The 13,566-nt window shown below is 35.7% G+C and overlaps 1 protein-coding gene across 2 annotated transcripts in view; it reads left to right on the top strand.

The window, feature by feature from the left end:
• The window catches only part of uvrag (UV radiation resistance associated gene), a 210,025-nt gene that overhangs the window by 68,341 nt on the left and 128,118 nt on the right, over nt 1-13,566 (top strand). For both annotated transcript variants that reach the window (XM_030154428.1, XM_030154427.1), the window contains exon 12: nt 4,784-4,949. In XM_030154428.1, the coding sequence (XP_030010288.1) occupies nt 4,784-4,949 (166 nt within the window). The remainder of the gene's footprint in view (nt 1-4,783; nt 4,950-13,566) is intronic.

Below are 13,566 nucleotides of genomic sequence, written 5' to 3'. Positions count from 1 at the left end.
GAACGCTGTTTTTTAAGACTTTGAAAAGTCTGGAATTTTGTGTGAAAGTATAATTCGCAGTAAATTGTGTTTTACTGACAGAAACGTTTTCAAAATACATGAAAATCATAAAAGTGCATGGATATCACTAGAATCATTGCAGTACCAACCAGTTAGTGGAATAATATCCATTTTTTTAGATGCTTTCCTCATGTATTTCTTATCTTTGAGCAGACTCTAAAATTCGACTATGAAAGAAACTTTTTTCCATACTATACTAAGACATTCATTCATACATTTATTGAAATGAACTTTTCTTCTACACACAACAGGTACAATCTCAACCAAAAAAGTAGGAACATAAGTACAAAAGTGCATAAAGTCAAGGTCTGGGGGAAAAAAATAACAGTTTTAAAAAAGTTTGTAATTTTTATTTGGATAAAGAGCAAACACATCATAAAAAACAGTATGAACTGAAAAAGAGTTGCCAGGGTTTTAAAATCTCATTTTCCAGACCCGAGAAAGTCATGAAATTAAATTATGGAGGATGCAAATTCCTGGCATTTTGGTGAAATTCGATGTTTTAAGATAAAAACAGATCATTTCTCTCAACTTTCAACCACTCAGTCTAATATCGAAGGTCAAGATCAAGTTTATTTATATAGCACATTTAAAACAACAGAAAGTGTCCAAAGTGCTGTACAAAGTTGTAGATACAAATGTAAGATACATTAAAATTAGTCAAAGAATAAATACAAGATATATTAAAACTGAGAAAAAACAAATACATAGTAATAGAGAAGAGGCAGTGTAGAGGAGGAGGCTGGAGTCCGTACAAAGGCCTCGTTATCGTGTAGGTTGGCGTTAGGGTCAGGCCATCTGTGATGTGATAAATGGGATTTACCGTCACAGCGAGGGGAACTGGGTGACCCCGTGACCTCTGACGGGGCTCGATGAACACCGGGCTTCGCTCTTTAGCGCTCGTCTTAATTCTGCGAACAGTCCCGTCACTGTCCGCTCGCATTCTCCGGCTCGTCTTCCTCACAGCTGCTGAGACCGACGAGGCCCGAGCGTCCATAATTCAGACACAGCAGAGCCTCCACCCTCCGCCGTCCTCCTCCACCTGTCCACGTCTGTTGACTACACAGAGGCCGTACAGTGGCGGCGGCGAGGGCGTGTCTGTTCACACCAGTCACGTATTCCCATAAGGGTTAGGGTCTGAGGGCTCAGGTCAGGGCTGTCAAAGTCATGTTAGTTCAGGTTCCACATTCAGCCCAGTATGATCTGGACTGGTCAGACCAGTAAAAATTTGGAAAGGCCTTGTCAAATGATAAGCACTCAGAAAATGACTTACGGCTAAAATTTATTTAGGGGGTCAAATGAGCGGCCATTTAAAAAAAAAAAAAAAAAAAAAAAGTTGTCAGAAATGCATAAAAGTGTGTGTAAATAATGCTAATCCATTTGTGCACAGACTACTGATATTATTCAACAGTGGAAGCTCTATTTTCATAAATATTGGATTTGGAATAGCACGTGTATGTGAAAACTTTTGCTGGTGGACGGACGTGACATTACCCATGATGCTCTGGTCAGTCCCAGTACTTTATTAGGAATAAACTTATAGACTTACTATTGCTAATTCTGCTCTTCTTCATAAATGTTGGTATTGTGGATCTAAAACAATCCCAGCTGACACAAAAACACTAAATGTGTCAGTGGACGGATGTGACATGGTTGTTGTGGATCCCATCATACTGATGCTCTGCAGCCATGTCAGCGTTTACACTAATGATCCCTGTGCAAAAACTAGGAGCACTATTATTTATTGGATAGTTTAGCATCAGACTAAAGAGTAAATAACAATATAGAATTGTTATTTCTTTATAAAAATGCTTATTATTTGAAAACTGTTGATTTAAAAAGTGACGTGTGACATTCTTCATGTATGTATTGGTGGAACAGAAGCAGGATGGATCAGCACCATACTCCAGATTGAACCTGTACAAATAAAACATGTGATATGTAGGAGAGAATCTGGGAAGAAAAGCTGGGGAATCTAAAAGAATAGAAGATTTGTTTTTCAGAGGCAGTAAATCCAGGTGTACATTACTGCACAAAGTGAGAATCTGATTTTCCTTGGTCAGGATATGTACAGTCAGTCCAGCTTGGATTTACAAGGCTGACAATTAATACTGAACAAACAAGAACTGAAACTATGAATTATGAAAGAGCTGCAGCATCTGAAACCGACCACAATGAACATTTGACAGAGAAACAGAACCACAGTTTGTCTTGTCTGTTATGGATTGGGATTGTCTCTGTCAACTCACCATATATTTTTATTTGTAAGGTTTTTCTTTTGGTTTTTTTTTAATCAATTACTAGAAATTTCAGGCGACCCTTCGTGGGGTCCCGACGCCAAGGTTGAAAAACACTGGACTAAAAAAACATAAAAAGCTATACAATTAAAAACAGCAAAATAAATAAATAAATAAAATAAACAGATAAATAAGTTTCATTTCATTCATTTATTTATTTGTATCAGACATGTAAAAGTCCATAGAGTATAATAAACAAAAAAAATAAAATTTAATTAAATTAAAAAAAAGAATAAAAAAGGTTATATATATAAAAAGGGCTATATATATATTTATATATATAAAGGGTTATATATATATAAAAACAACACACATGCATATCTTCAATAACAAGTATAAAGATGCTGGTGCCAGTATTTAACAAGTGTCGAATCTGCGTAAAAGTCAGAGTTAACAATTGTAAAAATCACAACATTTCTAGAGTGACTTAAACGCAGTATAAAATTCAAAATTGCTTTTCGTAACATCTCATAATAAGAGCGAGCATTATTAAAACATTGTTATAAGATATCATAATAAGACATCAGTATAGATAAGATAAGATAGCAGTATAGTTCCTATTGATCACTGATAGAAGTCATAAATGGACTTGGATTGAATGAGTTGAGTTCTCCTCCAGTGAAAGTACCACCCACCCAGGTCTCTAACATAGAGACAGAACCTGACAACCTCACACATTCAGCTGGTACTGATTCCTGATAGAACATGACCCTGAATTACAGGGACATTGGTCCTGTTTTTGTTTCCGTACTTCACCCTAATGATGCGTCCAAACTCGGCGAGGCCCAGGAGGCTGTTTACGCGAACCTCTACGGACGAAGCCGAATATCTGTTAAGTTATAAATCAGTGTGAGTCGCGGAGGCTGCCAGTCACTATGGCCACGGTCTGTTATTTTGCAGCATTAAGATAAAAACCAGGGTGATTGGAAGCCTTTGCCTGGAGCAGGGTCCTGCTGCAGTCACAGAATGTGAAACCACTTAGTGCCTTGTCTTGAAACCATTTCTTGTTCTTGACGTGAGATGCTTTGCTGTTTCTTTCACAGTCAGAAACGTCCACAAAGGCATCCAGTTTTCCACCCTACAGTGATTTGGGCTCTAAGTGGATACTTAGAGGTGATGCTTTTGCTTCTCAGGCACATATCTGAAGGAATCCGGGCGTCCTACTGCACCCAGTGTTTTGGGACGCTGTAAACTTAGCCACATTTTGTATCACTTACAAAGCCGTTTCCCACATGAATGAACTGCTCGTCTTCCTGTGAACACTCGGTTACCAAACTATCTTTGTTTCAGTGTTTATACATTTTTGTGTGGATTCATAAGATGTGGACGTGGCTTATGTACACAGTTTATATCCCGTGTAATGAAAGTACATTCCAAACAAAGCAGTCACCGACTATAGGCTTTGAAGATATTGATTGATTCTTGAGTGATTCAGATTCTCCTGGTTTTCATTTAATTTGCGTCAGATTACAGCGAGGATGTCAAACTCGTTTTAGTTCAGGTTCCACGTTCAGCCCAATTTGATCTCAAGTGGGCCCGGCCAGTAAAATACTCACATAATAGCCTATGACTAATGACAACTCCAAATTTGTCTGTTTTAGTTAAAAAAAAAAACCCAAAACAACAATTTAGGAATAACTTAAAAACCTATAAAACTTATCCCTTCACAAAAAAGATGGGAATGATTTGAAAAAACTGACATTTTATAATCCATAAGTGCAATTTTAACAATATTATGTCTCAACCTATGATTTATACATGTGCATTACACACAATGTTACACAAACATTTGGTAACAGGCAAAATATTGTTAAAATTTTGAAGTTTGGAACTAAAATAAGAACAATTTCTTCAAAATACAGATCACAGTGGATCTGTAAATACACAAAACATTTAATAACAGGCAGAATACTGTTAAAATTGCTCTTATTTTTATTATAAAATGTCAGTTTTTTTCAGGTCATTCCCATCTTTTTTGTGAAAGGATAACATTTATAGGTTCTTATTTGTTCAGGTTATTCACATTTTATTGTTAATGGATAGTTTGTAAAAAGTTTTATAATGTAATATTTTTTTCACATAAAACTAAGAAATTATTCGAGTTATTTCATTATTTATTGGTTATTATTCTATTATTTTACTTCTGTATGTGGAACCTGAACTAAAATGACTTCATCACTCTTGACTGTTAATATCTTCTGTGTAACTTTTGGACTTTGTAAATCATCCCGTGGGCCGGATTGGAACCTTTGCGGGCCGGTTTTGGCCCACGGGCCACATGTTTAACACCCCTGGATTACAGGCTCCATTTTCCGTCTATCACCTTTGAAGTTTATAGATGGAAGAACAAGCACAAACATTCTGCTCAGCTAAACTGTTTGTTATAACTGTCATCTTCTTTTTTTTTTTGAATCTGTGTCCCGCAGCAAAGGATGATGGGAGTGTGGCTGTCGCCCTGGGTTACACGGCGCACCTGGTCCTGATGATCTCGTGCTTTCTGCAGATTCCTCTTCGGTATCCGGTCATCCACAAGGGTTCGCGCTCCTCCATCAAAGACACCATCACCGACAGACTCTCGGAGAAGGAGAGAGAGTAAGCACACGATCTGTAACTGCGCATCTTCATCATCATCATCGCACATACATGTTTACGCACACCGTCATCACCACTCGGGTAGTTTAGAATGTTTTAAAGATGGCTTCTCACATGGAAAAATGTAGATGATAATGATGATGAATAATAATAATATTAATAATATGAATGATCATAATAAGTATGGTGACATACTCTCATAGGTGTAGATCTACTGCATTATTTAAAAGAGGTAGATGGATATTGATAAATAGATATAGATCAGGGGTGTCAAACATACGGCCCATGGGCCAAAACCAGCCCATCAAAGGGTCCAGTCCGGCCCGTAGAAAGAATTTATGAAATGCAAAAATTACACTGAAGATATTAACAAAACAAAGGTGTCAAAGTCATTTTATTTCAGGTTCCACTTTCAGACCAATATTATCTCTAGTACCAGTAAAATACTATCATAATAACATGTAAATAATGACAACTCCAAACTTTTCTTGCTGTTTTAGGGTAAAAAAGTAAAATTACTTGAAAATGTTTACATTTATAAACTATCTTTTCATGAACAACCTGAAATGTCTTAAGAAAAATAAGTGTAATTATCACAATATTCTGCCTGTTATTAATTGTTTTGTGTATTTGTAGATCTGCTGTGATGTGCAAGTTGTAATGGACAAGCATAAATGAGGCATGATGTTGTTAAATTGCATTTATTTTTCTTAAGAAATTTCAGATTGTTTATGTTATTCACATTTTTTAAAGGACAGTTTGTAGATGTCAACATTTTCATAATGTAATTGTACTTTTTTCACTCTAAAACACAAAGAAAAGTCCAGAGTTGTCATTATTCATTGGCTATTATATTATTACTTCACAAGTTTGAGCCGTTTGAGGCTGAACGTGCCCCCCTCCACTGCCTTTTACCATCAAACACCGCTTTTATTTTTTGCCAAGTTTACTGGACTGTTCATAATCTATCAAACCACATTAACTAACCTCAGCCTTCGAAGCTGTGAGACGTTGTGTTCAATAAATTTTTGCCCTCGTTTCTGTCGTTGGTTCAGACCCTTTAATGCTCTGTATTTAATATTTCAGCACTCCAGTATTTCATACCTAAAGAACACAGCAGTACAGCGTTGGTAGGACATCGTAACACAGCCCCAGAGAAGCTTAAAAAATCAATTTTTAAGCCCGGTGGAAGTGGTCCCAAAACCTTTCAAAACCTTCTCTGTGTCTGAAAATGTAACCACGTCCGATGGGAACTTTTCTGGCACGTTGATAAATTACTCGCTGCAGTTAAGTTGGAATGAACGGTCTTTTATTTTTTCATGTGTCAGTGTCGTCACGCCCCACCTTTTATATGAATACTGCTCAAATATGTGTGAAGTGCATTATTTTAATAGCGGTTTTTGACCTTACCCTGCACCGCGGACGTCCTGAGAAATGATAAAAAAAAAAAAAAAAGCCTTGTAAATCTTCGCTGAAGTTGCCTCAGAGGTTTCAGAATGTCTGAACAAGAGACAGAAACAAGGACAACAGTAACTGCAGACACAATCGCCCGCTTCCTCTGCAGAGCAGGAGAAAATACATGAGGGACTGTATTTGTCTTCATCACACCCCTCAGCTGCAGCCTTCTCCACCGTCCTGTCTTCCATTATCCGCCGGCGGAGGCACATTTCCGTCTGTAAGCAGAAGCAGATACATTCCAGAAGGCTATAGATTAAAAATATGATGGAAGGTTTTTTTTTTTTTGTATGTTTCTTTTCCATGAACTTGGACTGTGTTTTCAGAGGATTATTTACTCCTCAGTGTTTGGAAACATCCAGGCTCCGGTCCAGTTTCTATTAATGCAATCAGGAAAAATCCCCCTCTCTCTTTATATTGTTCTTTTAATATATTTATCCTTAAATTATACTTATTTCCATAAAATCACTGAGTCACCGCTCTCTGTAATCAGTGGGATGATTTTTGACCACAGCATTCACCAATTCGTTTTAAATTAAACATTTTAATGAATGAATGAATGAATGAATGAATGAATGTTTATTTCAGTTAAATACAAGATACAAAACACACACATATAAAAAAGACAACAAAACAAAACACCTACATATTAAAAAAGAAACAAACAAGCATAAAATTAACACATTTTGTAACTGAAAAAGGAAGAAGCTGAAGCCGGAGGCTTATTTCTGCTTCTCCTATTTACACCCTTAGTCCATTGTCCACACCTTAAGTTGTAACAGATAAATACTTAAACTTAAATTATACTACATTCAGTGTAATAAGTTATTTTGTAAACATATTACTTTCATAGCCCTTCATAATTTGACCAATTAAATTCTTTTTGAAACTCAACAGTGAGCTACACAATTTCACTTCATCCTTCAATTCGTTCCATAGCTTGACACCAATAACTGAAACACTGTGATATTTAACGTTTGTTCTTACTTTACACTTTTCAAACACAAACATCCCTCTTAAATTATAATGTCCTTTTCTTAACTTAAAGATTTTCTGAATACAAAAAGGAAGGTTTTTACTTTTAACGTGAAACATAAATTCCATTGTTTTTAAATATACAATGTCAAGAAATTTTAGCAAACCAGATTCTACAAAAAGTGGATTACTTGATTGGAGATAACCAGCTTTGTTTATGACTCTAATAGTTAATCGTAACTTATTGAATCGAATTTAATCTTTTTTACACTTTTAATCAAATAATTTGCTTTTTTTTTTTTTTTTTAAAGAATGGTAATTGTTCATATGTTAATGTTAATATAAGTTCTATCAATTATTTGCTCTTTACTGTTTTTATATCCCTGAAATCAAGTTTCGGGGATATAATGGTTTTACCCCGAATACCACCACATCCACCACTGCTGGATCTCCTTGGTGTGTTGGCGATAACTAGGACAGATTTGGTTGGATTTCTTCTCACTTGATAACCAACATAGTGGACCCCTAGTGAAAGAACCCTATCGACTTCAGCTTCTCTATGAGTTTTAGAAGTCATTCAGATGGGGGTGCTTAAGTTGAAAATCAGTTTTTTGGACATAAATCAAGCAATAATAGGCTGATTGAGATGAAATTTGGTTCATATTGATTGTCTTACAAATGTCCATGTTCTGTCTACCATCCAGAGTTCAAGTGGTGTCATTTTCATTCACTAGGTGGAGTTTTGTGAGAAAAACTGGGTCTCTGAGCATTATTCTGCCACTATCAGGTCGATGTAGCTCCAAATGAGTTCATATCGATGGTCTAACAATTATTGTAGATAGATTTACATATAGCAGAGGACTGGGGGATTTCGGGGACATCCCCTTACTGTCGGCCCCCGACAGTGTAAGCCTCGTTCGCCTTGGATTTACAAAAAAACCTGCATTCATCATTATATACAAGTGACTCCAACTTTACAGCATTCCTTATTTCTTTCAATCTCATGTTTATTTAAATATCTACTAAATAGTTTTTTTTGCAATTAAAGAAGTGAGGGTAATTAGAAAAAAAATTACCAAAACTTTAAGTAAAATGGTGAGAATATATAATTAAATATCAAGCTTTTATTGTGTTAATTCCAGCTTTTAGAACAGGCTCCTATTGTGAAGGACAGAAGTTGTATTGGCATTAGATAGATAGATAGATAGATAGATAGATAGATAGATAGATAGATAGATAGATAGATAGATAGATAGATAGATGGACATCTGAACTCCTTGTTTTACAATAAAACTCACATTAAAAGTCGTGACAACCTACAGCTGTAGTTCTGCTAAATCTGTAGAATGAAGGAAACCATTTTCCTCCGTATTCACATGTTGATACAGAGATAAATGAACTTGATAATTTTCTATATTTTGGAGCATTAAATGTTCTCTGATAGAAGTAAAATTCTAAATAAAACAAACTTTAACCCATATTTTCAAAGAAACAGAGTCTCCCTTTCATACCTGATGTAGTCTAAATTTAGTCCTGTTTTAGTTTTGTGCTTCTCGTGGTCGTGTTTAATGTGTTAAACATCAGATTTTCCATCTGTGTTCAGAAATGAACCAGAGTTTTATTTGCTTTATCAGTTGTAGTCAGTGCTGAGTTTAGCGGCGGCCTCGGGCTCTGGATGTGGATTCACATCAAAGTCTTTCTTGGCCTTGTTTCCACATTGTAAAGAGGTTCATTATAGACAGCACTGTATGCAACTTAGCACATTTCTGTCCTTTTTTTAACAGCAGACCTGCACAGTTAGAACAGAGAATGCATTTTTCAGACCGGATCTCATTTTGATGTGAACAGGATCAAACCTGTGTCGATGCATGAAAAAAAAAACCCTCTTCTCAGTTTATTCAGGTGTTCAGAGGGTGAATCTGTTAAATAATGAATCTCTGTTTAATCACTGAGATGAATTTTGACAATGTACAAGCCAATACTTTTAAATAAAAAACTTAAAATGTGACTTTTTTATACTTTTAAACAAATGGTTTGTGTTTTTTCTTTTCTTTTTTTTTTTAAAGAATGGTACTTGTTAGTATAATTTCTGTAAATTAGCTCTTTGCTCTTTATTGCCTTGGGTTTACAAAACTCATCTTTATATACAATAAGTGACCACATATTTACAGCTAAACAGTAAAGAGGTTCATTATAAACAATTCTTTTTAAATTATTTATATAAATTCTATAAATAATTAGCTTTTTGCTTTTTACTGCCTTGAATTTACAAAAAAACCTACATTCATCATCATATACAATAATTGATGACATATTTAAAACTAAACAGTAAATGGGTTCATTATCAACACTTGTTTTTTTAATTGTTATAATATAAATTCTAGAAATAATTTGGTCTTTGCTATTTATTCGGTTTGGTTTTACAAAAAAAAAAAAATCTTCATTCATTATTATTTATAATAAATGACTGCATTTACAACTAAACAGTAAAGAAGTTCATTATAGACAGCTCTGTTTTAATTGTTATTAACAGAAATTCTAGAAATAATTTGCTCTTTGCTATTTATTGCCTTGGATTTAGAAACAAAACCCTACATTCATCATTTTATACAATAAGCGACTGCATATTTGCACCTAAACAGAAAACAGGTTCATTATAGACAGCTCTTTTTGCGAGTTAGCACATTTCTTTTCTTTTTCTTTAATGTCAGACCTGCATAGTTAGACCAGAGAGCGTGTGTTTCAGACCGGATCTCATTTTGATGTGAACAGGATCAAACCTGCGTCGATGCCCACCTGTGATGCACGAAAAAATCCCCCTTTTCTCAATTTGTTCAGGTGTTCAGAAGGTGAATCTGTGAAATAATGAATCTCTGCGACGGCGTTTAGTGCCAGACTCGCCCTCGGGCTCAAACCACTTTACTTTGTCGTGTCATTTTGTCGAATCCAGAACTATTCACCACTGTAGAACACTTTGTTGACACAGAGAACAGGAAATGATAAGCCACGGATCCATAAACCTCTGCTCAGGCTTTGTCTGGGCCGTGGGGGTAATAAGGGATGAGCTGTACGCCATCAGTAGTTACAGCACGAGCGCCAGTAATGAAATTATTATTTTAGTGTGTTATGGTGTTGTATCCAAGCATCAAGTCAGAATATAAACCCCCTCGTGCTTTATGATAATTGCATGTTTCTGGACACACATTCTCAGTACATACATACGTTTGACGCTCTCCTCATGCGACGCCGCTGTTAGTCGGACTGAAAGTGAAGACACGAGCAGCTTTATGGTTTAATTAGAGTGAGAACGCTTCAAAGACCCTGGAAGAAGAAAAGTCAAAGTCCCCAGTCATGTTTGGCCTCGTCAGCTCTCGTCATCGCTGCTTTCACCGTCCCACCATGTTCACCGTTAGTTCAGCTGTTTTATTCATATTTTTGCACTTTACACTAAATGGACAAAAGTATGTGGACACGTTGAATTCAGGTGTTTCTTTTCTAACAGGGGTCTGGGACACAAAACAATAATTCAGTTTTTGTATTTTGCCTTTATTTAACTGGTAAGTCCCATTGAAATTAGAAATCTCTTTTGCAAGGGAGACCTGGCCAAGGCAGCAGCCATATGAAGTCCAAACAGTACAAAACACATACATGATATACAATGAACAATAAAACACAATAACAAGTATTCAACCATAATGGCGTCAAGAACAACAGTCACATTCCTGCTTCACTGCATTCTCCATGAGACTTTAAAAAACATTAACAGACATGAATGTATGTAGTTGTACAGTTTTTTGAAGATTATTCCATGACCATGGTGCGTGGTGGGAAAATGCTGTTTTTCCAAAGTCTGTTAGAACTCAAATGCCATAATATAGCTTTACTACCTGTGGGGACCCATGGGTTCTAGATCCTCTGATCCAGTTCATTCCTTTACTTTCTTGGTAAATTCCACTGGCATTGTTAGTTGAATAACCTCTCAGCTGGCGTGTCTGTTTCTGCACATGAAACATGGCAACATGGCCCTATTATTTATCTGTTGCTAGGTAACCAGCTTCAATGATGATTCTGAATTAATTATGTTTTTTGAAATCCAATGGGATCTCCCCGCGCAGGTTCAAACCCTGCTGACAGCAAAATAACTTCACCTTTTTGTAATTTCCCCTTGTGGGACTAATTAAGGCATATCTTTCCTCTTATTCTATGATTCTGGACATAGCAATGGGACTGAAAGGCTGTTGTATTCCAAAATTACTAATATCTCCCAAAATATTGGTCCTATCAACTTGCTGCTTTAACTAGTCTCTTCCTTGACCAAAAATACAGAAGTGTGACGAACTGCAGCAGTCAGCTCTGTACAGATTTTGTGTGATGCCTGAGACACACACACAAAGAGTCCACTTCCCTTTTATAATATAGATATTGGGATAAATATCATTGCATTGGTTAGTTGGGTTTAAATTGTTGTCTTTGCTTCCAAAATGTCTCAGAGATGGTTTTTACTTTAATTCTCTCAACATTGTTTTTGGTTTTTTTTTGTTTTTTTAATCAATGACTATGATTTTAAATGTTCTACCTCTAAATTTCTACAATATTTTTTGTGCTCTGACTGTAAATAGTTTTCTACCATAATTAACCATCTACTTTCTTCACGTCACTGAGGAAGAAAAATCTCCCATTAAACTTTAAGGAAATATTGATGTTTATAAACTATATGGACAAAAATATTGGGACACATCATGTCTACAGCTGTAAGATGTCCTGTTCATGAAGATTTGAGATTTTTTTGTTTTGATCCATGACTATGATTTTAAATGTTCTACCTCTAAATTTCTAAAATATTTTTCATGCTTTGATAGTAAATCATTTTTCTGCCACAACTAACCATCTACTTTCTTGACATCTCACTGAGGAAGAAAAATCTCCCATTAAATTTTAAGTAAATATTGATGTTTATAAACTATATGGACAAAAATATTGGGACACATCACATCTACAGCTGTAAGATCAGGCTTCCTGTGGGGTCGTACAAACTCGTAGAAATTTAAAATTTACAAATCTGCATGTAATACCTTTAAAAAGTCTTTAAAAGGTACTGAATTTGATATGGTAGGTCTTAAGTTATGTTGCCAAAAACTGCCATAAATGTGTTTAAATGTGTCTGGGAAATGTCCAAACCAGAAAGAACATAACAGTAGTCGACTCAGTTACACCTGTTCCAACCCGACAATTTATATTGAAATTAGGACCCAATTATCACCAACTTTGTGCTCCCACTGAGAAATGGCTCAGAACGATGGGAATCAAGGCGTGGGAGTAAATACCTAAATTCCTAAATTCTTGGAGTCACAAATTTTTGCCAGTATGGCTGTGAAATATGCATTAAATTCTCTTCTAAGTAGTCTTAAAAAGTCTTAAATTTAACCTGTAGGAACCCTGAACATGTCCTGTTCATGCTGATTTGAGATATAAACAAAAAACTTGGATCTGAACCTCATAAACCCATTATTTATTATTGTAAAAACGCATAAGTAAATTAGAAGACAGGTAGATCAGGAAAGTGGGAGAGCATAGATCTGTTTTTTTCATTTGTCATGGTGTCAAACTGTAAAATAGTCAAAAACACAGCACCAGACTTTACTAAAATCCTGCACTCAGTTCAGTTTTACTTCTGTAGAACCTCTCATAACATGATTATATTAAGACACTTGATAAATTGAAAAAACGCCCTTTAACAGAAGAAATAACCTCTGATAGAAACAGATTCCTGGTAAGAGAAGAGAGAAAAGAAAAACCAACAAATGATACAGATACTGTTGGAAAGGAGACAAAAACCACTTACAATCCAATAATATTTGAGTAATATTGATAATATTGTCGTAATCCTCTGGTTCAATGTGAAGATCAAATAATAACCATCTTAAATAAATAAATAAATAGATGAATGGATGACTTTGGCTGTGAGATGCTCCATGTCCTGGATCACATCAAACACAGCTCCATCCTCTCCCTGACGAACAAAGTCCTGCAGTGAACGGGACCCGGTTCCAGACCACAGTATCGACTACTGGCAGAGAACCGGATGAACCAGAGCCAAAGCATCACATCTTCAAAGTCATTTATGTCACAGAGAATTAGATACAATAATATCTGTGCAAAAAGACACGTAAAATCAGAGCTGATAGTG

This window comes from Sphaeramia orbicularis, chromosome 14 (genome assembly GCF_902148855.1).
Source record: "Sphaeramia orbicularis chromosome 14, fSphaOr1.1, whole genome shotgun sequence".
Taxonomy (NCBI): Eukaryota; Metazoa; Chordata; class Actinopteri; order Kurtiformes; family Apogonidae; genus Sphaeramia; species Sphaeramia orbicularis.
This window is presented reverse-complemented; position numbering and strand designations above follow the sequence as displayed.